Source organism: Triturus cristatus, chromosome 11, assembly GCF_964204655.1.
Source record: "Triturus cristatus chromosome 11, aTriCri1.1, whole genome shotgun sequence".
NCBI lineage: Eukaryota > Metazoa > Chordata > Amphibia > Caudata > Salamandridae > Triturus > Triturus cristatus.
Genome location: NC_140594.1, coordinates 161523801 through 161550913, shown reverse-complemented (window position 1 = coordinate 161550913; position 27113 = coordinate 161523801). Strand labels below are relative to the sequence as shown.

Genomic DNA, 27113 nt, shown 5'->3' with positions numbered 1-27113 from the left:
ACAGCGTGCTCGGCAAGACATGTTTGAATGTGTACGGTTATGGGTGAAGGAAGTGCGTGAGCGGGAGAAGCGTGAGAAAGCGCTGATTGATAAAGAGCAACGGAAAAATGATCATGTGAGAGCGCAGGAAGCGAAGCGCCGGGAGGAAAGAGAACTGGCGGAGAGACAAGAGAAAGAGCGTAGGCTGCAAGTATCGGGTCAATATGCTGTCCGCCAGCTGCTTTATCCTGTTCTTACTAATCTTGAAGATGATTTTCATTTATTAGATCGCTCTCCACCCCCTTATGTTGGCGCGTCTGCCCCGAGGTCACAGGAGTCTGGTTCGGATAAGGTAGACACGCGGTCCATGTTATCAACTGATCGTATGGGTGAGCTTCGGAAAATTTATTTTCGTGCGCTTAAGGGCAAGCTATCTCTTACTGAATTATTGGCATCTTTGGACAGTTGGCAGAATAGGGAAAAGTTATATTTTGTTGAAAATTTTTCTGATGAAGTGGTTACTGCCTTTCGGAAATATTCTGATGTTTTTGAGCCTGATGATATAGTATTAGATTCTAAAGCATTACGTAACGGTGTTTTTTCTCCCTCTAAGGTACCCGATGCGGTCCGACGGCTGTTTACATTGCGGGACGCGATGCTTGAACTTAAAGAGAAAGCGCGCCAAAAGACAGGGGAGGAGGAGCAATTGAATCCACATGTCGGCGGGAAACAGTCGTCTACCTCCCATTCAGATAAGAGTGAACTAGTGCATGCTAAACCGATGCGAGAGGCGGCACCTTTGTATGTTCTTCCTAAAGGAACGGGAACTAGTTCAGACATGTCTCTTCCCCGATGCTAGGGGATATTTCGTGTATAATTGGGTTTATACTCCCTGGCATAGGACTGATGTTATGGCATTGAAGACTGCATTGCCTGACCCCCGCAAGAATCCAGCGGCCTTTTATGAAGAGGTCGAAGGGGCCTTGAATTCTTGTACTATGACTGTAGCAGATATAGATTTGTTCTTTGGACTCATTTTACCACCGGATATGTGGCGATCTGTGCGGAAGGTGGATGATCAAGCCGCTTTTAAGGCCAAATGGTCTGAGATTGAGGATGAGGATAGGGAGAGAAAGCCCGCGCAAAAACCGCCCCAGCTTATTTTAGATCTCCCTGCTGCTATCTTGACTAAGTTGAAAACGATTATCCCCCCTAAAAAGATTGACTGGAATATGTTAGCCTCGTGTAAACAGAAGGTTGATGAATCAGTTTCAGACTTCTTTACGCGTTTTGAGGAAACATTTCATGATTTCAGTGGTCAGTCACTTACGGATGATACGGGTCGCCATCTTTTTGTTGATAAATATGTGGCGAATTTATTACCGGGAATAGCAGCTCGATTAAAAGCGAGTGAAAGTTCTTGGTCCACCTCGTCTCCGGCATCCCTCCTGACTATGGCTCAGTATTATGAGCGTCAGGAACAAGAAGCGAAGGGGCATGAGGAGAAGAAATCCAAAGATTTGAAAACTAAGGGGATGTTAGCACAAGTGTATGGTCCGCCTCGTCGGGGTATTGAGAGAGGTAGAGGAGGATTTTATGGTCCCCCTTCGGGTCGGTCGGATATTAATAGAAATCAATGTGCGTATTGCAAACAGTTGGGTCATTGGGCCAGGGATTGTCCGGTATTATACGCACCTCGTCAGGGACGTGGTCAGGGACCGCCGAGAGGTAGAGGGGGCTTTTCGAATTTTAGAGGGAATTCCAATGATCGTGCTCGATTTGAGCCTAACGTGCAGCAACGAGATAGACCTAATGTGTTTGATCGGCAAAATCAGTATCAAATGTCTGGGAATGACCGCCCTGGGTACCATGATTCGCAGCATGCATAGGATTGCGTTGGGTGGGGGTTGGAATCAGTTGAAGTGCCGGTTGATCAGAGGGGTGCTTATGTTACAGCAAATGTTCTGGGTTCTCCTGATCGGTTCCTAGTTGATACAGGAGCTACTCGTAGTGCGCTGTCCAAACAATTGGTTCCGAGGGCTCCCCCATCTGGCTTAATGGTTACATCGGTAGGGTTTGATGGTACACTCTCTCGAAGCCCTCTATCCCAACCCCTTGCATTTCATGTTAACCAATTTTCTGCACCCTGTCCGTTTTTGCTTGCCCCGAACACGCCTGACAACATTATGGGTCTTGATATGCTTAAGCACTTTAGAGCTACGATCCGCTGCTCCCCTACTGGAGTACGTGTAATCTTAAACGATAACCACTCCATGACAGGACGGATGTGTGTGGTTGCAGAGGATACTGTATTAGCTTCTCTCCCTCGTACTTTGTGGGCCACTTCGGATACTGATGTGGGACAGATGGTGATTCCGCCTGTACACATTAGTGTCAAGGAGGGTGCTGTGTTACCACGCCTCCCTCAGTATCGTATTTCCCAGGAGGGGGAGGAGGCACTCATACAGATTGTGCAGGATTTGATCAAGGTGGGAGTAGTGGAGGAAGTTCCATACAATGTCTGCAACAGTCCTATTTTACCCATTTTGAAGAAAGATACTGATACTAGGGTTTATCGTTTTATTATTGACTTAAGGGAGGTGAATAAGATAGTGATACCTCAGTATCCAGTGGTTTCTGGCATCACGACGTTGCTTACTCTGGTCCCGCCAACGGCGACCACATTTTTGGTTATCGATTTGAAAAATGCATTCTTTTCGATTCCTATTCATCCTGATAGCCGGTATCTTTTCGGCTTCACTTTGAATAATCGGTCCTACAGATTTTGTAGAGTCCCTCAGGGTTATACAGAGAGTCCTAGCATTTACAGTCAAGCATTGAAAAGACAATTGGATTCCTTTGTTCTGCCTGATGGTGTAGCCCTTATACAATATGTCGACGACATCTTGTTGGCGGCCGACACTCCCGAGCTATGTGAGAAGTGCACGTTATCCTTGCTTTCCTTTTTGGCATCTCACAATCACAAAGTGTCGAAGAAGAAATTGCAATTCTGTAGACCAAAGGTGACTTACTTGGGTCACCTTTTGTCTAAGGAGGGGCGTGAACTCACACCAGATCGTATTCAAGCAATTTTGGACACGCCAGTACCTTCCACACAGAAGGACGTGCGTGCATTTTTGGGTCTTGCTTCTTTTTGTAGGCAATGGATATTGGGGTTTTCACATATAGTTAAGCCATTATTAGCACTTTTGACAAAAGATACCCCAATTCCTCTTCCCTGGCCAAATGAGTGTGAAATTGCCTTTCAGCAATTGCGACAAGCCCTTTGTTCAGCACCAGTGTTAGGTACCCCTGATTATACGAAGCCCTTTACATTGTATGTACATGAGAGAGATGGATGTGCATTATCAGTTTTAGTACAGATGCACGGCGACAAGCAGCGCCCCTGTGCATATTTTTCGGCCGTACTTGATCCTGTTGCCCGAGCATTGCCTGGTTGTTTTCGCTCGGTTGCGGCGACAGCTGTGTCAATACGCCAAAGTGAGGGAATTGTGTTATCTCATAAGCTGTTGGTATTAGTTCCCCATGCTGTTGATGCCCTGCTTAATCAGACAAAGACGCAGCATTTGATCAGTGCTCGTTTAACGGGATATGAATTGACGCTTTTGGCTCCTCATATTACGTTAAAGAGGTGTGCAACGTTAAATCCAGCCACATTGTTGCCGTTCCCGGAAACTCAGTCTGAAGCACGAAAAGCGCATGACTGTATTCTTGTGACTGAGGAACAGACAAAGGGTCGTATTGATCTCCAGGATACGCCCTTTACAGATGTAGATGGAGAACTATGGGTGGACGGATCATGCCTGAAGCTACCAGATGGTACGACTTCAGCAGCGTATGCAATTACCACATTACAAACAATAGTGGAGACAGCACGCATACCTCAGAAATCAGCTCAAGCAGCGGAACTGATAGCATTAACACGAGCATGTGAGCTCAGTGCAGGATTGTGTGTGAATGTTTATACAGATAGCCGCTATGCCTTCGGAGTGGCGCACGATTTTGGCCTACTCTGGAAGGAGAGAGGGTTTCTAACGTCACATGGAGCACAGATAATGTATGGAGAGTTAGTTCGCAACCTTTTGACTGCATTAACATATCCAAAGAAGATTGCTATAGTTAAATGTAGTGCCCATAAAAAGGTGGTTGATAAAGTTGGAGAAGGGAATGCTCTGGCAGACCGGGTGGCACGAGAGACTGCGATGCAGCCTGACTCTACTGCAATGTATGTTGTGAAGTCACAGACAGAAAGATGGCACGATGCTAGAAGAGAAGTGCTGGAGATACAGAGGACCGCTTCCGATAAAGAACGGGAGCAATGGTCCAATGATGGAGAATTAGATGATGAAGGGTGTTGGAGAAATAAGCAGATGGATAAATGGAAGTTACCCACAGCTTTCGTACAACCTATGGTTCAGATGGCACATGGACTAGCGCATGTCGGAGCTTCCTCAATTGTAAAATTACTCACACGAGTTTGGGAGCATCCGGAGATCGCTAGTACGGCAAAGAGGGTAGTGCAGACTTGTATGATTTGCCTGAAGTATAACCCAGGAAAGGGTACACGAACTCCAGCAGGAGGATTTGCAACACCTACTGCACCCTTTGAGGTTTTGCAGATGGATTATATTCAGCTTGAGCGCTGTAACAATCTGAAGTATGTTCTAGTAGTGGTTTGTGCCTTCAGTAAATGGGTGGAGGCATACCCTACGAAAGACAATACTGCAATGACTTCAGCCAAGATGCTATTGAAGGAGTTCTTCCCTCGATATGGTGTTTGTAGATTGTTGTGGAGTGATAACGGACCTCATTTTATAGCAGACGTTATCAAGTATGTCCTGAAAGGACTGGGAATTACCCAGAAATTTCATGCGGTGTTTCACCCTCAGTCTGCGGGATTGGTTGAGAAATATAACGGTACTTTGAAGCTTAAGATCGCTAAGATCCAAGCTTCGACTTCTTTAACTTGGCCAGACGCTTTACCGCTGGCATTATTGTCAATTAGATCGATACCGCATTCTCGGACCGGTCTCACGCCATATGAGATCGTGTTTGGACGCCCAATGAATATTTGGGGTCCACCGAAACCGAAGTCAGTGTATGATGTACCTTGTGTAATGATGAATGATTATCTGGCACAGTTAACGGATAATTTGGTTTCTATTCTTCAACAGGTTCGAGTAGCGCTCCCTGATCGGTCCACAGGTGAAGGACATAACCTCCGGCCTGGAGACTATGTTATGATCAAGGCGTTTGAAAGGACGAACAGTCTGGAGCCGAGATGGGTTGGTCCTGAGCAAGTCTTGCTCGCAACGAAGACGGCTGTGCGAGTCTCCAATCGGAAGAACTGGATCCACTCCTTGCACTGTCGTAAAGTGCCACCTGGATTAGTGGAGCCTGCTGTATTGACCGACCATCGAGAAATCCTGACTGCAGAGACAGGCCGTGCTGTGGAACCGAACGACACTGAGGAGCTCTTCCCGGACCAAGCGATTCCTGGAGGAAGAAGATATCATCTCAGACCGAGGAAGTGATTTCTTTCTGTATCAGGACACATTGTCAGAACGGCCCTTAGGTTAGTGAAACGGAGAGCCAATGAGGCAAGGGGGGGGGGGGATCAGCCCTGCATTAGTATAGTGACACCCGTCTTGGCCCGCTGGTGAAGAAATCAACGGCTGCCTAAGGGGAAGAGTTCTGACAACCCTTTTAGTTTCAGGAAGATATTGATTTTTATTACAAAATGGAGAAGAAGAAGATTTTCTGTGCGACACGTTTTATTATCATTGTAGCTATTGTTGGTATAACCACGTGGTTTGTTGAGGATGTGACTCCTGCCCGTGAGTTGCTTGTTTTGACTACTCCAGTGCCTGAGGAGCACTACTTTTACACCCTTCCGTATCAAGAATTGAAGCATCGTCAGTCTTATTTGAATAACACTTTTATCCGGATGTTGCATCATACCCATGTTGCTACAAATGCTACGAACTGTTGGATATGTGGTATGATGCCAGCTCATCAGAAGAAAGGAGAAACGCCGTTTATACCTCTTCCTTTCTCTCATAATGGCTCTTGTAGAGCATGGTACACTTTGCTTTTTGCCACACGGAAACCTACAGTGGGACGACTACTTTTTAGACTTAATAGGGAATGTAATCAAGATAAAGAAGGCTATCCACAAGCGAATGGGACAATATGGGAGTGGGAAGAATATCGACCAGATAATGAATCAATCCCCTACATCTTTACGAACACCAGAGACACTACTGGAAATGAGAAATTCGTAATCCAAGTGGCACAAGCTGATGCGGACCTGTGTGTCCAGAGTGTGGGTCATATTCCTGTTGGTGTTAGTGATTGTATTATTGTCTTGAATATAGATGGATTGAATAATAGTACTTTCTTAGCTTCCCATAATACGTACTTCGTATGTGGGAATAAAGGTTATTATCGCTTACCAGCTGGCTGGTCCGGAGTATGTTATGTAGCGTTCTTATTACCCCCTGTATTCTTAGCGCCTGCATCCTATCATAAAGATTTGAAATTATTGAATAATGTAACTGTAAATAGATATAAATGTACTCTATCTATTGATGATGTTGACCAAACTGACACTAGCTTACAGCAGTATGTTGATTTTACCTTAGGATTGTTTTTCTTTGTTGGAGCTGCTCAAAATAGTAGGAAGGTTCGACGATTAACGAGAGTTGTAGAGGCTGTAACAAATCAGGCTGCTGCTGCTCTTGGGAATCTTACGGAAGAATTACAAATCACTAGAATTGTTGCGTTACAGAATCGTATGGTATTAGATGTTATGTTAGCAGACACAGGTGGAGCATGTAGGATTATCGGAAGTCGTTGTTGTGTATTTATTCCTGACCACACGCCGTCAGTCTATAACGCTATTAATAAATTGCATAAAATCGCAGCTGAGATTCATACAGAAAATGGCACTTGGAGCTTTTCTGGATGGTTTTGGGCATTGATCACTACATGGGGATGGAGAGTCTTAACTGGTCTCTGTATTATTGTAGCAGTTTTGTTTTCCTGCTGCATCTGTGTTCAGTGTGGTCCTTTACTCTGTTCTTTATGTGTGTCATTTTGTATTCCTGATAAGAAAGCTATTGCCAATGTCACCTATCAGAAATACTTAAACAAGGAGGTGGAAGAGATGATGAAAATTGACATATATGATGATTATCCTAATAAGCCGAATGTCTTCAGTAAATGCTGAAAGGGTCGTCTGTTGAAAACTAAAACAGCGATATGATTAAGCATTCATTGAAGACATGAATTCTCTACAGTCAAACTGTGTTTATTGTCTTATGTTGACTAATGTCCGGACTCCATTTTGTATTGTCATGTCTCCACGTGCTTTGCACGAGAAGAGTCCTACCTTTTCGCTAGTTGCTCTTGTAATCTGCCTAGTAACAGTCTATAAATAGCTCCTTTGACCGTCTGGCGCATGCCCAGACTTGACCACATCTGTTATCAGTTAGTCCTTGTTTGGCCATGTTTTCGCGGGCTCAGGAAATTGTTAACTCCGCCCATATATTGATCCTGTATCGAAAATGTCCATAAATGGTAATGAATTTTGCTCTATGTTGTATCCACCCACTTATGAGCCCCTCTGTTGTGTATAAAAGGGGACCATGTACGCAAGTTCTTTGTGCTACTCTATGCAATACTGAAGAGTGTTGTGTAGGTTGTAGGACCACCCTTAAGGGTTAATAAACTCTGTCTTCGTATTTGCAGTGTCCGTGCCAAGTTCCTTCAAGTTTTCGTTACAGGAGGGCGAACTCTTGTATTTTGCGGGCCTAGCTGGGGCCTGTATTCATCATCCTGACTCTGGGGATTCCCTGGCCCGTCACATGACCTCAACCAGCCAATCGCCAGACAAGGCACACATTTTACACTGCACACCGAAGTGCCCACTTCTAGAAGTGGCACTTCCACACTAGGTACATGCACGCCGCACACATCGTCGTGCAGCATTCGATCACACGGGTCCGCACATACCAAACTCGAGCCTGCACACCCCACGCATCAGGAACTACCAGGGACACATACATTCCCCATGCATTCCTATGGGAGGGCAGGCCTATCTCACCACATGCACTCAGAGGGCGCACGCACTTTACTTTGGGACACAGGGAAAGTGCGCAGAAAGCAAAAACCACTACAACCAGGTCACCAATAAAAGCAAAAAGTTTCAGGGGTGAACCTGGCAGAAGGGCCAAGTCCAACACATCATCACCACCAATACCACCACGATGAATACCACCAACACCAATACAGCCGCCACCAATACCACCACCAATACCACCTCCAGCACCACCAATACCACCACCGCCAATACCACCACCAATGCCACCACCAATATCACCACCACCAATATCACCACCACCAATGCCACCACCACCAATACCACCACCAATACCACCACCAATACCACTACCACTAATACAACCTCCAATACCACCATCATTACCACCACCAATACCAGTACCACAACCAATACCACCACCACCAATACCGCCACCTCCAATACCACCACCAATTCCACCACCACCACCAATACCACCACCATTACCACCCCTAATACATCACCACGACCACCACCAATCCCACCATTAATACCACCACCAGCAATACCACCACCACCAATACAATACCACAACCACCAAAATCACCAATACCACCACCAATACTACCACCTCCACCAATACCACCACCAGTACCACCACCAATACCACCACTGCCAATACCACCACTAATACCACCACCATCAATACCACCACCAATACCACCATCGCCAATACCACCACCATCAATACCGCAACCACCAATACTGCCACTACCACCAACAATACCACTACCACCAATTTCACTACCAATACCACCACCAGTAGTACCAATACCACCACCAATACCACCACCAACAATACCACCACCACCAATACCATCACCACCACCACCACCAATACCACTACCAGCACCAATACCACCACTACAATCACCAATATCCCCACTACCTTCACCACCACCAATCCCACCACCACCACCCATTCCACCACCATCACCAGTACCACCACCACCTCAACCAGTTCCATCACCAATACCAGCACCACCAATACCACCACCATGAATACCACCGCCACCAATACCACCACCATGAATACCACCAATACCACCACCAGCAATACCACCACCACCTATGCCACCACCAATACCACCACCACTAATGCCACCACCACCAATACCACAAACCCCAATACCACCACCACCAACACAAATACTCCACCACCAATACCACCATCACCACCATCAATACCAATACTACCACTGTCAATACCACCACCAACCATGCCACCACGAATACCGCCACCACCAATACCACCACAAATACCACCACCACCAATACCACAACCTCCAATACCACCACCATTACCACCATCACCACCACTACCACCACCACCAATACCAGTACCACCACCAATACCGCCACCATCAATTCCACTACCACCTATAATACCACCACCATGACCACCACCAATACATCACCACTACTAATCCCACCATGCCCAATACCACCCCAATAACACAACCACCAATATCACCACCACCAAGCCCACCATCTCCACCAATACTACCACCTCCACCAATACCACCACCACTAATACCACCACTACCAATACCACCACCGATACCACCTCCAGCACCACCAATATCACCACCATCAATAGCACCACCAATACTGCCACCACTAATACCGCCACTACCACCACCAATACTACTACCAATACCACTACCACAAGTACCATTACTACCACCAATACCACCACTGTCAATACCACCACCACCAATACTACCACCAATACCACTACCACCAGCAATACCACCACCACCAATACCACCACCACCTCCAATACCACTACCATCACCAATACCACTACCATCACCAATACCACCACCACCAATACCACCACCACCAATACCACCTGCACCAACACCACCAACACCACCACCGATCCCACTACTAAAACCCCCACCAATACCACCATCAATACCAATACCACCACCACCACCACCACCAATACCGCCACCACCAATACCGACACCACCAATACCACCAGCACCAATACCACCACCATTACCACCACCTATACCATCACCAATCCCACCACCAATCCCACCACCGCCAATATCACCACCACCAATACCACCACCACCAATACCAACAACACCACCACCACCAGTACCCCACCACCAATACCACCACCAATAACACTACCACCAATGCCACCAATACCACCACCCATACCACCAACTTCACCTCCACCAATACCATCACCAATATCACCACCACCACCAATACCACAACTACCAATCCAATACCACCACCAGCAATACCACCTCCACCAATACCACCACCTCCAATACCATCACCTCCACCATTACCATCACCACCTCCAATACCACTACCAATATCACCACTACCATCACCACCACAAATACCACCACCCATTCCACCACCAATACCACCATCACCAGTACCACCACCACCAGTACCACCTTCACCAATACCACCACCAATACCACCACCATGAATACCACCACCACCAATACCACCTCCAGCACCACCAATACCACCACCAATATCACCACCAATACCACCACCACCAATACCACCACCACCAATACCACAACCCCCAATACCACCACCACCAACACAAATACTCCCACCGCCAATACCACCACCACCAATATTGCCACCACCACTAATACCATCACAAATGCCGCCACCACCAATCCCACCACTAATACCACCTCCACCAATCCCACTACCAACACCACTAGTACAATCTCCAATACCACCGTTACAACCACCAATACCATCATCACCAATCCCACCACGAATACCACCACCACCAATACCAGTACCACCACCAATACCAGTACCACCACCAATACCAATACCACCTATTCCACCACAACCAATACCACCACCACCACCAATACATCACCACCACCAATCCCAACACGTAATACCAATACCACCACCAATACCACAACCACCAATATCACCACCACCAATACCACCACCACCAATACCACCACCACCAATACCACCACTGATGCCACCTCCAGCACCAACAATACCACCACCACCTATCCCACCACCAATCCCACCACTACAGCCACCGATGCCACCTCCAGCACCACTTATACGACCATGATCAATACCACCACTAATACCACCACCACCAATACTATCAATGCCACCACCACCAATACCACCACCAGAAATACACCACCACCAATTCCACCACCCCAATACCACCACCCATACCACCAGTATCAATACTACTACCGCCAATACCACCACCACCAATACCACCACCGCCAATACCACCACCACCAATACTGCCACCACCAATACCACCGCTAATACCATCAATACGTCCACCACCACCACTAATACCTCCTCCAATACCACCACCATTCCCACTACTAATACCCCCACCAATACCACCATCATCAATACCAGTACCACCACCAATACCGCCACCACCAATACCGCCACCACCATTACCACCACCAATACCATCACCAATCCCACCACCGCCAATATCACCACCGCCAGTACCAGCAACACCAATACCAGAAATACCACCACCACCAGTACCCACACCAGCAGTACCCCCACCACCAATAACACTACCACCAATGCCACCACCACCACCAATACCACCTCCAAAACCACCACCACCACCAATCCAATGGCACCAGCAATACCACCACCAATACTACCACCACCAATATCACCACTACCAATACCACTACCTCAGCGCCTCTTGCTCAATAGTAATAGCAGGGGCACTGTACGAGGCCGGAGCTGCAGCCGAGACCATCCCTCCCTCCATGCCTGCCATAAAGCACAACCTGCCATACACAAAGATGTGAAGCCAGGGCCCTACTACAGCTGTAGTGTCTTATATTAGGCCAAACATAGCAATGACATTACGCAATGCCACTCCGATCACACAGAGGGCAGGAAATAGCCCCCCCTCCCGCTCTTCCTCCTGAGCCGCGACCGTGTAATCGCAGAGCGAAAGGTGTTGGATCGCTTTGTTAGTGTTTATAGCTCGGATCATATATAACTCTCACTTCACACTTTGTCTGTGTAATTTACAACACTTACACATCTTCTTCACTGCACTATTCATCACTACTTTGAAGACGTTGCAGGCCGGTCTCTTCGTCTGATATTTACAATATACCAAGCGGTCGAGAAGGCCTTTTATTGCAATGCAATAGGTGACCCATTTGCGAGAGTTTAAGCTATTAGTATTGCAAATGACAATGCCTTTTAATCATGTTTTAAAACCCATAACATAAATAGAAGGCATTGTCATTTACAATGCCAATAGCTCAAACTCGCATGAATGCGTGACTTATTGAATTGCAAATGATTGTTTTATAGGGCTACTCGTAGTTTACTCACACTCAGTTCTGTGATCTGCATGGTACACGTTCTTTGTAGCAGACACATTACCCCTCTGCGCTGTGTGGGTGACAGGTGTGCCCATGTGAGTGCACGTTGAGCGATGCAACAGTGTGAGAGTAGGATGAGAGGAGTGACTGCAGGGTGAGTGAGGTGACCATATGAATTTGGGTGAGGATGTAAGTGCAGAGTGGGATCAATGAATGTATGGTTAGTGATGGGCTTGTTTGAGTGAGATTGCAGAGTGAGCAGTGAGGGGGACAGGGGAGTGAAGAGTCCCATGAGTGCAGGGTGAGCAGATTGCTTGTGTGACTGCAGGGTGAGGTACGAAATGAACAGCGCAAGTGCATTGTGAGTGAAGAGTGATCACTGTGAGTGCAGAGTGAGCGGTGTGCTCATGTGACTGCAGAGTAAGTGGAGGGAGAATGATGCGAGTTCATGACAAGTGGCATAAGTGCTGTGTGGTCATTTGAGTGCAGGATGAATGTTGTGAATGCATGGTGATCAGTGTGAGTGCATTGTGATCGCTGTGAGAGCAGGGTGAGTGTGAAAGTGAAGTGTAAGAATGAGGAGTGAGTTGTCTAAATGCAGGGTGCATTCCCAGACACTTGAAGTAACTCAGCATGTTATTGAGGGCTGGCGTGGGGTTTCAGATATAAGTTAAACTATTGCAATGATGGCATTATTCAGGGACAGGGCCGGACTGATCATATCAGGCACAGGGTGTTTTCTCGGTGGGCCAGAAGGGTGGGGGCTGGCTTTGGACCGGTGGGCGCCGTTTGTGGTACAGGGGGCATATTCTGCCGCAGTACTACAATATCGGCCCCCTGTACCAAAAGCAGCTGCAGTGTTTTCCACGCGCACCCCCATCCCCTACTCTGTTTCCCCACTTCCGGTCTGACTCAATTGCCAAGGCCGGTTTGTGTTCCTAGTTCAGGGATCGAGAGTGTAGGAAATAAATATGTGCTTATCGTGTAACAAACTTCCACTCTTATGATTAGGATTGCCAGCTCATTGTATTGATGTCCCAGACATTACAAAAATAAGCAGTCACCGAAAGCCTATTTTCAGCACTTAAACCTGTGCATACTTGGAACAGCAAATATAAATAGAAAGCATTTTTAATGGTGTTCAGGGGCTGCGTGAATGATCTATGACTGATAATAAAAGGGAACAAAGACAGAAAAGTCACATTACAAAGGAAATATATGATTTTATTTATAACCCTATTTACTGTCAAGATGAGGCCTTTGCAGGTCCTTTAAGCAACAAATGGCTAGTATTTTTCTTTTGGAAACCCTACTTTATATTTCTTTTCATGAAATGCATTCTCACACTACAGCAATAAATGTAAAATACAAATGTAAGGAGTAGGCAGAGTGGGGGCCCAGGGGGTACTGAACCAGAAAAAAACTAGGACTTGTTAAACAGTTTACAAAGGTATGTAAATATGCAAATGGTCTTTAAAGACCTGTGAAAAACTCAGGCGTCCCGGAGATTAAGGCTCCAGCCACTGCCCAGCCGAGCCCACAGCAGCTCGAGCTGACACACATGACGGGGGGTGAGGGGGCTGAAGCCCTTTCAGCCCTATGGGCGATGAGCGCCTGCCTCAGCCCCCATGCCACTGAAGCAGGCCAGCCCAGTCTGCGCCGAAGTAGTTACACTGGCCTGTAGTCACTCGATGTAGACCCCGCTCCGTCACAGTGAGCCTGCTGGACCCCAGCTCCACATGAGCTTCTGGGTGCTCCACAGGTATTCCGCTGCACCTGGAGCCCACAGCTGATGTGTTGGTTCGGTTGTGGCTGGATGGCTGGCTCTGGATCATGGATCGGGGCTCAGAGCTCGCGTCCTTCATCTTGCTGCAGTCCGCCACACCCCAGTCCAATCGGCTGATAATGAGAGCATACACCAAGGTTTTCCTCGCCGAGAGAGGAAGAAAAGGGAGATCTTTCCTCAACAGGCGCATCAGGAGGAAACATATGCCAACCGTAGATGGAACCTGCATTTTCATTGTTAGGGTTTGGTCCAGTCGAACATAGAGGTTCTTGACAACCTGTTTGGGTAAGCTCTTCAAGCTTGCCGTCAACTATGCTGCACGTTGTTTAGAAGATGGGGCATGCTCATTGGTGTTTCTCATTAGATAATACCACCTCCTGAACAAGTGGTGTTTGGAATACCCTTCTGCTTTGTAACCTTGTTTGACCTCCTGTGTTGTTGTAGAGTTGCCTGGGTAACCTGCAGTGGTATTTGGCATGATGTCTGATCGTGGGGATCGGTGTGCCTATGTAATTTTTCAAGCACTGCTCACTCTGTTCTCAATTGATTGTACCACCCCTCAGTTTCATTGTTTGTTGCGCACAAAGAAATGTATGTTCTGTTAGCGTGTTACCTTTTTCTGGAAGTTGTTCAGTGAAGACCAATTGGTGTGAGTTGTTGGTAGAGTTTGCCATTAGATGTTAGCACTATCTGGATCCCTACATTGGCAATTTACTATCTTCCCTGTAGTGATTAGAATTGATGATGGTTGGGACGTTGTTTTTGTAGTTCAATTCTGTTGATTGCCTGGCATTGTGAGTGCTTATACAATTTTTGATCCGAGATGGCTAATATGTGTTAACTGTGAGCCAGTAGAGTTCTTTCAGTATTTGGGTACTGTACTTTGATTTCTTCAGACACAGACAATCTTGCTACGTGACTCTGTAACCTTTGACAGCATGAGCATCAATTAGGGTTAGCAGGTGCTGTTGTATCCAGGTTCTGCAGATGTTAGGATTCCTCTGTTCCCCTGACCCCAAATATTTCCATTTTACTGGACAGAGGTGGCGCTCTTGGTGGATTGATGCATATGCCTAAATTTTTCTCTGCCTACATGGAACCTGCCTAGAGTCCTTGGTAGTACAATCTTCATCTATTTCTTTAAGCTTCCAAACATTTTCCATGATACATGCTTTGCTAATTTCTGAGCAATGCCTCTACCTCTGTCACATATTATTAGTGGTGTTGCAGGCCACTTTGCAGTCTTCATCCATGAGACAGTTTTTCTGTTTCTGAAATTCATGTTTTTAGTTTCATTCTACTGTTTATTAGTTCTATTTTATTCCACAGTTAGCCACTGCTATTGAACTAGGACATTGTTTAGCAAGGTGGTCTCCTAGTTTCTTGCTGGCCTTGGACTTGTGGTGTTAGGTAGCTGTTCTTTTTATCGCCCCATGACTTTGCTTTAACTTAGCATCAAGTTGTTTCTTCAAGACATTTTGAACTTGTTTTTTTTCCTTTTTCTCTTCCTGTTGTGAATTTCAGGCATATTTCTTTCCTGAATTCACGTAGTCTTTAGTCATCTCCCGTGTTTCTCCTTTATGGCTGCAAAGACCCTCTTCATTATATTAGGTCCTTTGGCTGGAGTAGTAAAGTCAGCCTCGTTCACTTTTTTTATGGCTTCATTGACCATCTCTACAATATGGCTGCTCATGGTCAAGGTGCAAACATATTGCCAGCCAGCCAGTAGTCTTCCTAACTATAACTTTGTAGTGAATGGCTTCTTTGGTGTAAGTGCTCGTTTTCTCCTTTTAAATGTTTCCAAAGTGTGTGGCAATTCAGAAATCTAGCACTGGTGCTCGCTTGCTCACAGTCTTATGAGTGTCTTGTAGTGAATTGCTGGGCATGGAGGACACAACTTTGTATTTACTGGTCTCAAGTATAATCAAAATCCACACACTGGTTGATAAATCCTCATAGAGTAAGGATTGGTTGTAGGAAGATAGAAGAGTTGGCAGCACCACAGTGTCTCACCTTAATCTTTTTTTACTCCACGTACAGGTCTTAATCTTCTCAGTGCTTGAATTCTCTTACGGGGTTTTATTCTTTACCTTGTGGTATGGTGCCTGGCATTCAATACAGTAGTTCCCGGTGAGCCCGGGGGGCTTTATCTTTGTGCCGAGTTGCCCTAGTACCGAAAGAGAAAAAAAATCGAATTAGTTGGAAAAATGATTTTTAATCTGTAAAGTGAATAACTACTCCCCAGGGTTAAGGATTCATCTAATGAAGCATGGACTGTGAAATAAAAGACTTGGACGCTCAGTAATAACAGAAATGACAGATTACCGTTACGTAAGGAAGGCTTTAAGTTAATATATGGCATTTAAATTTTTATATGTAAGTGAAATGTTGAAATGCTCAGTACCCTTATCTTCGGCATCAGCTGGCCATGTCCTGTGGCAGTGCTTCAAGCTTTGCCCTGCTTGCAATTAAGGCATGTGAAAATGATTCTAGTGTTTTTGTTTTACAGCTCTTCCTCAGTGGATTTACAAACTGAAAGGCAACAATAGGTGCCTCTTTTTCTCTGCCCAGTCCCTGCTTGCAATTAAGGCATGTGAAAATGATTCTAGGGTTTTTGTTTTATAGCTCTTCCTTGGTGGATTTACAAACTGAAAGGCAACAATAGGTGCCTCTTTTTCTCTGCCCAATGTAATCTACTCCTAATTTTCCAATATCAGTAAATGGCCAGATTTTGCTTTATTGAAAGCTTTATTCCGATTAGTCACACCGGGCCAGGGTTATAATCAATTCAAAACGTGTTTTTTTTCAATGGGAGCATAGCTAAGGACAAGCCGTACCATGCACACAGTTCTAACAGGTACCACTGTAATACAAGGGTGAGATTCAGAGTTACTGGTGTAGGCAAAACGAAGGATCACTCTAGATGTAACACAAAGAGAAGCTCTAGCCTTTTGATCCAAAAATAGGTTTTGCGAGTACTGCGACCAAATTACGCCATTTTTGGTGGTGATGGATGGGAGCGTCTCACTTTGTGCTCCATCAGTGCAACAATGTTTTTCACAGTTTGGTGTTCGATTGTCGGTTTTGCTAACTCAGATGTCAAAAATGCTGTTTTGGCCTTCTCTGCCAATTAGTATGCTAGATTTGCTTTGAAAGTGCGAGTATCATATCAAACTATCACATAACCACTAATTGACATTTTGGTTTGAAAAATTGTATGTCGGAGTTACACCAAATAAATAAAAGCTCAATAAAGATCTGTCTTTGTTTCTTTGCACCCTTTTCGTTCAGCTGTTTCTGTAGTGCAGAAAAACGGCGGAAATGACAAAACTAAGAAACATAAGCAGCCTACGTGCTTATAGAGTCCCTCAACGCTGTTGTCTTATTTACATAGATTGTTGAATTAGAACAGATTTATAGCTGGTATAAAATTATGAACAAATTATTTAAATACTGGACAAACATCATCATCATCACTAAGTATATTTCAGTATGATTTGTAAACTAGATGACCTAAAAGTGATTGGAAGGGTTAGAAAGTCTGTGTTTTGAATTGATTTAAATAAACCTCTTAAATAAGGGCAGCCTTTAACAGAGCCTTGCGAGAAAATGTTAGAAATCTACTTTTGTGAGATTACTCTTATGTTTAGAGTAGATTGCCAACTTTTCTGTAAATTTACAAATACTCTCGGGAGTACTCTGAATAGCTCCAAACATTGAATTTTTCCAGGAGTATACACATTTTCTGAAATTTACTTCGGCAAATTTTCCAAAATTTGCATTCATAAGCCAGGTAAAAATGTGCATTTATACATTTAATATGACATTTTGAAATTTGGTGTGTTCCCTACTTATTCCTTCGATGGAAAAACAGCTGGTCCAATCCTTTTTAAGTAATACATCGAGAAGTTTTTTCCAGACTAGAGATAGAGATTTAAAATATTTGTAAATATGGAGTTGAGTTTGTGGGTATTCCATGTATTGTTACATAACCACCCTCCAAAAAACTCTGCCTTTCTGATACACACCTTTATGTACTTTTTGTGCTCATAAAATTCCATTGATCCTTTGAATTAAGATGTGAAAATTAAAAGCGCAAATGCCCTTTTGGTGCACCCAAGGTGCACATAGAAATGCAAAGCTTTTATTACACTAAGATTTGGCGATAAATTTTATTTAAAAAAATCTTCCACGAGCACATCCACGAGGTAACGTTAGTCTTTATTATCTTGTAATAAACACTTCTGGCATGTAACGCTATGAAATGAGAGACCAGCAATAGAAGTCGTCATTAACAAAGGGATCATTTTGTTTTGCATTTTTCTTGAAACTCGAGTGCCCAAAACGAAGCATGAAAAAAAACTTTAATAAAGTAATTCTTTTAGCATATCAGTTGTACATTTCTAAAATTGTTTACCTTTAGTATATGTGTGCAATTCAGGATAATTGAGTTTTTCTCTGTTGTTTTTTCACAGCACATGCTGGAAATGCAGACATGATTCAACCAGGACTTATTCCTCTCCAGCCAAATTTGGACCTGATGGATACATTTGAACCATTTCAGGGTAAGAGTAAGAAAATTAATTTATAACTATTCTACGCAGGAGGGTGATTTTATGCATTCCATTTGGGGTTGTCAAAAGATCCATAATTACTGGAATGGGATCCTCTCCTGTTTGAGCTATGTATTGATTGAGGTGGCCCTTACCACAGGACCCAAAACTGACTATATTATACATCACTGCTGACGTTACAGAAGACTGTTACACTAAAACATTGTTGCGGTTGAGGCTTACGTGGCTAAAAGGTATATTGGAAGGCAGACACACCACCCTCGATTGATGATCTGCAATGGTGCAAGGGCAGAACAACCAGTTTATGAGGCTAGCGATTGCCCCCAAAAAGTACATACAAATTTGGCAAAGGTGTGTGGATTACAGGGTAATCGCCATTAGGCGGAGGGACAATCACGCAGCTAATTTAGATACCGAAATTCGCTTGTATGTGAGGTTGATGCAGGCTGGGCAGGCTAACTCTCTGCTTGTGTATGGGAGTGATGAGCACATGGTGGGCTGTGGGGATGTTCCGGGAATGCATTGCGCCTTGTTGAAATTGTTCTGTACACTTTTATATATACACCATAAAATGCGTTTTCAGGAACAAAATTATAACTATTCTTGTGTTTCAAAGACAATTAGCATTACATTGCTGACAGACCGTACATCATCAATCCACTATGACACATATCCATTTTATAAGCCCGTCTGCTCCCGTCCGCGCCTCGGTCGCGCCTTCCGCCAGAAATTATGCCGCCCCAGTTTCTGTAGTTTGTAAGGATAGGGACACTGCTCGGCATTCCTACACTTTGGAACAGCTGTACGAGTTAGGCAAGTGTAGCTTTGCTCGGGGGGTGCCGGGGCTAAGACCTCCCACGAGGACTGGTGCTTCTCCATTACATGAGGAATCTTTGAACTGTGGCCTCCTCAATGTTAGGTCACTCTCTAAACACGCTACTGAAAATCAATTGCTAATTGAGGAGCACACTTTAGATCCCTTGTTCATGACTGAAACTTGGCTAGAGCCAGGGCTGGATCTTGAATTTGGGTCAGTGTGCCTCTCAGGATTCAAAGCTTTTCATAAACCGAGATCCAGCGGTAGGGGGGGTGGAACTGGGATCATATATAAAGATACGTGGGACTTCTCGCCACTGGATATAGATGAGATTATGCATATGGAGACTTTGGGCTTTTCGTTAAAGGATAGGTCCGGCCATTTTCTGACTGGTATAGGCTGCTATAGACCCCCAGGGGCCATAAGTGACCAGTCACAATAGCAATTACTTGATGTGATCAGTAATCTGGCACTTACTCACCACAGACTGTTAATATTGGGAGATTTTAACCTCTGACCCAATGTAAAGTTGACAACAGCCTACAACAATATTATTCAATCATGTGCCAATTTAAATTTGCCGCAACTGGTGTTGGAGGCTACTCATACTGCAGGTCATGTGCTTGACCTGATTTTTGCTGGGGATAACGTGGTGGCCATGGACAGTATTTTACCAGTCGATTGGGCTGACCATCATTTGGTCAAATTTCGAATGCTACCGGTCCTAAGAAGTAGGCCCCCTGCCCGGGAGGAAAGGTGTGCCCTGGGTAGGGATTGGAAGGCCCTAATGAGGAAAGCCCAATCAGCGCCACTTTTTGGTTTGGTCCCCCTCATTGACCTGGGAAAGTCGGTCGATGAGAACTATGGGGTGTTGTGCAGGCATCTGGTGGATACCATTAATCTGCTTGTTCCCCTGAATCGGGTCAGGAAACTGGGGTCTCCCTCTGCCCCATGGTTTTCGGAGGAATTAAGGAGTTTTAAGATCCAGTGTAAACACGCAGAGAGGCAGTGGCGTAGTCACTACTCGGACAATGATAAAATTATCTGGAGGGATCTTTTAGCCAGATACAAAAAAGCTATAGTGACCACTAAGGCGACGTATTTTGCGGACCTTATACTAAAGGCACCTAACAGTGTGAAATGTGTCTTTAACATTTTGAGAGACATTACCAACCCAGAGTGTATTTGTAACAAGATTACTCCCTCACAGGAGTTATGTGATGGGCTGGCAGCCTTCTTCCACGATAAAATCAAAGGAATTATTGAGGGTCTGCAACCTGACCCCTTGTTAAGCACTAGGGTTGGGGCGGAACCATTGATAGTTAACCCACCCGGTTGGACGGACCTTGGGGAAAAACTGTCTACGGCAGGGCCTTTTCTTGATCACTGGGCCTGCCCCACTGAGGAGGAGTTCATTAGGTTGGCCAAGAAAGTGTGCTCTGGTTCTCCGTTGGATCCTATCCCTCAGAAATTTTTGAAGGAACTGGGTTTTGAGACTTTTCCGCATCTCTACCAGATTGCTATTCAATCACTCAGTAGCGGAGTGGTTCCATCTTGCTGGAAGAATGCGTTGGTCTCACCCCTTCTGAAGAAACCTTCTTTGGACCCCTCTTGCTACAGGAATTATAGACCCATCTCCCTGTTGCCTTTCCCGGTTAAGATAGTGGAGCGCCTGGTCAGTCAGGAGCTCTCTGGTTTCCTGGAGGGCAGCAACAAGCTAGAGGAAAATCAGTTTGGCTTACGCCCCGGGCACGGGACGGAGACCGCACTGATTACCGTTTTAGACGATCTTCGGATGCGTGCGGACAAGGCTCATTCTGCAACATTGATATTGCTACACCTATCCGCCGCATTTGATACGGTCAATCATGACATTCTCTTGCAAAGGCTTGAGGAGGTGGGAGTTACAAATCTGGCCTTGAAGTGGCTCCGTTCCTATCTGTTGGACAGACGGCAGGCAGTATTTCTGCCTCCGTATCAATCAGTCTTTCTGCCTAACAAACATGGTGTCCCTCAGGGATCTTCAATCAGTCCGGTCCTGTTCAATGTATATATGCGACCACTGGTTGAAATTATTAACACCAACAACATCAGGGCGGTCAACTATGCTGATGACACGCAACTGATTATTTCCCTGGAGGGGGATCATGCGGACTCCTTAACTATATTCCACAAATGTATGGCAGAAATGGTGTCTTGGTTGAAAAATAATGCCTTGCAATTTAATAGTGCTAAAACTGAGATTCTGCACTGTGCAGTGGGTAAAGTGCCGCAGGCTTTGCCTTCTAATTTTTGGTCTCTCCCCCTGGACACACCGCTGGTCCCTGTGAAGACAGTGCGTAACTTGGGAGTCAGCTTCAATGAGAAGCTGAGTCTGGAGTCACATGTTAATAAAGTGGCCTCGAACTGCCATATGATCATCAGAGGCCTACGCAAGGTTTTACCACTTCTTCCCTCTAAAGTTAGAGGCACAGTGGTCCAATGTACTGTTCTTACTCGTCTGGACTACTGTAATGCCCTGTTGCTTGAGTCCCCTGGCTCTCAAAACAAGGGAGCCTAGGGGGTTAAAGGGTAGGTAGCCCCCCTCTCAAAATCATGAAATACAACAGGACCTACCCCGTACACAAATTTATAAAAATTCTTATGTAGTGTACAGGTACTCAATGTCTGTAGTGCCTGCCTTACTCTCATTCACTGGTCTATTTACCGTATGTGTGTACAAAAGTTGTTGCCCACTGGTCCCAAGTACTATCACTTGGTAGTGGCAACAACCCCGTGAAATTTAGTGTTGAAGTGTTTCCCTGTCCAGTGGTGCTGTAAAAACCTGCTGGTGCTCAGATCAAGTTCAAAGAAGGTGAAAGAGATAAAAAGGGTAAAAAGGGTGTGATAGGACGACAGCGCCTCACGGAAGCAGCACCAACGAGGTATGTGTAGACAGGTACTCGCCTACTACCTCCTGTTGTCATCATCGGTCGCTGCCGCCCAAACAGAAACAGTAAAGGTGGAAAAGAAATTTATAATGTGCGTCACTAAAACCCTCGTGATAGTCCTAATGACTAATGTCTACAGGGCAACCTATGTGTTGAAATGGTGTAAACTAATCTACAAAAACAGGAAATGTCGACCCAAATTTGGTGAGTTGAGCCTGATCAGGACTCAAGTCACTCAGAAATAAAACCGAGCAGCACTACACTGGCTATACGGTGCTTTATTCTCAGCTGTGTCGCTGCTCATTAAAAACCGACATGTTTCGTTGCCATATTTACTTTACCGGCAACTTCATCAGGGTTGGGGTCGACTGGTCTCTCTGCAACGCTAGTGTGTGCCAGCGATCACTTTCAGTCAGCACCTGGGGAAAACACAATAAGAACACATACACTCAGTATCTCACCCACCAGGTCACACCTGGTCTTGCCGAGCGAATGCTCATCATCCAAAATAATGGTTTCACGATTGGCAGGGATATTTACCCTCAAAATGCTGTGTGGCAGCATACCTGCACCTCCATTATGTAAGTGACTGGGGTATTTTGCACCAACCCTTTGGCTGTTTCAATCAGAACTGCGGGACTTCGTTTCTGAAAAGTGCACACATCAAAGAAATACATGTATCATGATCGGTGGAATAGCATGCTTTAAGAATTGGTATCAGAACTGTTTAGGCTCCTCTTTATGAATGTCATGTCAGAGTTATTTAGCTGTATCCAGGTATTGCCATGATAACTCGATTAAAATTCGACATTCACCATTAAATGCCTTGACACTGGAGTATGTTTCCTAAGCGGTTACTCCTAATTGCCAACTTGCGCTGTCTAGCTTATTTGACATGATTGCCTGCTTTTAAAAAAACCCTGTAGGCATACTATTACGCGGACAGTACAACGTGTGCTTGTTAAGCCTGTGTAAACATCCTGCCGTGCCCCCTGCTCGTGGAGAACGCGTCCTGCCCTCGTTATCCAGCATGGAAAAGAGCGCGCCGCCTTGCTTAGCCCGGGAAACCGGGTCTTACCTCGTCAGTCTGAGAATCGGTGCTGGCCTCACTCTCGATCACTGGGAGGTGGCCCGCTTCCTGCTTAAATATAAAAATCGGGCGGGAGCCGCGCTTGCACGTTGGGTGGTTAAAGGTACTGCGCATGTGCAAAAGAATTCTTGAAGAGGTGTGCGGCCATCTTGGTTAAACCGCTACTACCGAGTGCACTGTGGTGGTTGTATGCCTGATTCCTTAACATATTAGTGTCAGCTCTTAGCTCAACGGGCAGAATGCGATGTACCAACCTCCTCCCTGCTTAAGTGGTGATCAATATAAGCGGTCGGTATATTTATGCATCTAGCCCAATCTGTTCATAACTACTCTTCGCCGGTAATGATAGTGGTGAAATCCTACATTTTAAACAGGAATAAGGTGGTAGTATAACCTGACCACTGTAAATATATAAATATAAAAATAACTGTATCCTGTGGTTATAGATCTCTAGGTGTAGTAATCAACCTAGTATCACTGTCTAAGAACTTAGTAGGGTCAGGCATACACATACTTACACTTATATACACTCGGACGGGGGCCTGTTTAAAATGTAGGATTTCACCACTATCATTACCGCCCTTTTAAACAGTCCGGCGAAGAGTAGTTATGAACAGATTGGGCTAGATGCATAAATATACCGACCGCTTATATTGATCACCACTTAAGCAGGGAGGAGGTTGGTACATCGCATTCTGCCCGTTGAGCTAAGAGCTGACACTAATATGTTAAGGAATCAGGCATACAACCACCACAGTGCACTCGGTAGTAGCGGTTTAACCAAGATGGCCGCACACCTCTTCAAGAATTCTTTTGCACATGCGCAGTACCTTTAACCACCCAACGTGCAAGCGCGGCTCCCGCCCGATTTTTATATTTAAGCAGGAAGCGGGCCACCTCCCAGTGATCGAGAGTGAGGCCAGCACCGATTCTCAGACTGACGAGGTAAGACCCGGTTTCCCGGGCTAAGCAAGGCGGCGCGCTCTTTTCCATGCTGGATAACGAGGGCAGGACGCGTTCTCCACGAGCAGGGGGCACGGCAGGATGTTTACACAGGCTTAACAAGCACACGTTGTACTGTCCGCGTAATAGTATGCCTACAGGGTTTTTTTAAAAGCAGGCAATCATGTCAAATAAGCTAGACAGCGCAAGTTGGCAATTAGGAGTAACCGCTTAGGAAACATACTCCAGTGTCAAGGCATTTAATGGTGAATGTCGAATTTTAATCGAGTTATCATGGCAATACCTGGATACAGCTAAATAACTCTGACATGACATTCATAAAGAGGAGCCTAAACAGTTCTGATACCAATTCTTAAAGCATGCTATTCCACCGATCATGATACATGTATTTCTTTGATGTGTGCACTTTTCAGAAACGAAGTCCCGCAGTTCTGATTGAAACAGCCAAAGGGTTGGTGCAAAATACCCCAGTCACTTACATAATGGAGGTGCAGGTATGCTGCCACACAGCATTTTGAGGGTAAATATCCCTGCCAATCGTGAAACCATTATTTTGGATGATGAGCATTCGCTCGGCAAGACCAGGTGTGACCTGGTGGGTGAGATACTGAGTGTATGTGTTCTTATTGTGTTTTCCCCAGGTGCTGACTGAAAGTGATCGCTGGCACACACTAGCGTTGCAGAGAGACCAGTCGACCCCAACCCTGATGAAGTTGCCGGTAAAGTAAATATGGCAACGAAACATGTCGGTTTTTAATGAGCAGCGACACAGCTGAGAATAAAGCACCGTATAGCCAGTGTAGTGCTGCTCGGTTTTATTTCTGAGTGACTTGAGTCCTGATCAGGCTCAACTCACCAAATTTGGGTCGACATTTCCTGTTTTTGTAGATTAGTTTACACCATTTCAACACATAGGTTGCCCTGTAGACATTAGTCATTAGGACTATCACGAGGGTTTTAGTGACGCACATTATAAATTTCTTTTCCACCTTTACTGTTTCTGTTTGGGCGGCAGCGACCGATGATGACAACAGGAGGTAGTAGGCGAGTACCTGTCTACACATACCTCGTTGGTGCTGCTTCCGTGAGGCGCTGTCGTCCTATCACACCCTTTTTACCCTTTTTATCTCTTTCACCTTCTTTGAACTTGATCTGAGCACCAGCAGGTTTTTACAGCACCACTGGACAGGGAAACACTTCAACACTAAATTTCACGGGGTTGTTGCCACTACCAAGTGATAGTACTTGGGACCAGTGGGCAACAACTTTTGTACACACATACGGTAAATAGACCAGTGAATGAGAGTAAGGCAGGCACTACAGACATTGAGTACCTGTACACTACATGAGTCCCCTGGCTACCTGATCCTGCGACTCCAGCGTATCCAGGCAGCAGCTGCAAAGCTTGCCTTAATGAGACCGCGCAACGCATCAACTACCAAGGCATTAACGGAGCTACATTGGCTCCCCGTGCAACAAAGAATTTCGTTTAAGTCTTTGTGCACAGTCTTTAAAGCTCTTCATGGGCTTGGACTTGGACCGCTGCAACGTCGATTTAGCTGGTATGTCCCCACGCGCAGCCTGCGCTCCGCGGCAGCCAGGCTAGCCAGGGTCCCAAAGATAAAGAGATCCACTATGGAAGGACGAGCGTTCAGCGTTGCAGCCGCCCGTCTGTGGAATAGTCTCCCTTTAGAGTTAAGACAGGTTCAGGATTTGCCACTGTTTCGTAAGCATATTAAGACCTGGCTCTTTCCCAGAGCATAATTTGTTAGTGCTTGTTCTTGTACAGGGAGGCGCGCACAGAGATAACAAAGCATTATCAAAGCCAATCAATCAACAGAAAACTCTGGAAATGATACTGACCACTGATCTCAAGGTCACATTGGTTTGGGTAGCATGTGGCTACTATCCCAGGATTGGAACAGCCATAAACAGAGCTAAACTGATTTGTTTCTGAAGTCTTAGACCACACAATGAAGGAGGGAGTTTCAGCAAAATCTAACACGAGATGTAATACTTGTGACCGGCATGATTGATCCAGCTGGTGGAAGATTGTAGGGGAGATAAAGTTTGAAAAACAGTTTCCAGAAAAGAGGAGGTTGAAGAGAGCAGAGTGTAGTTGAAAGCTGGTTTGATTAGAGAGATTGAAGGGAGCACAGTGTAGTTGATACCTGATTTGACCAGATGAACTGGAACTATGGAACTGCAAGTCAGTAGTGTTTGTTGCTGGCAGATTTAGTAAAATAAGAGTACCTGCACTGTCTTCACCCAGCTCTATCTACCACTCATCCAAAAGTGGTAGGCCGTGATTTTGGTGCACTTTCCAGGCCTTCAACTTGTCTTATATAGGTTGGGAGCCTCAATATTTTCAAAAAAAATTTAAGTTAATGTGTAGCAGCTGTTCCAAATATTTAGCTGGAAAACGTAACAAGGACATAGACTGAAAGCTTGTCTTTCC

General features: G+C 45.4%; 1 protein-coding gene across 1 annotated transcript in view; it reads left to right on the top strand.

Annotated features, from left to right (window-relative positions):
* Positions 1-27113, top strand: part of MLXIP (MLX interacting protein) — a 2063149-nt gene that overhangs the window by 1176368 nt on the left and 859668 nt on the right. Inside the window, exon 7 of the mRNA XM_085634535.1 lies at positions 18757-18846. Within this exon, the coding sequence (XP_085490661.1) occupies positions 18757-18846 (90 nt within the window). The remainder of the gene's footprint in view (positions 1-18756; positions 18847-27113) is intronic.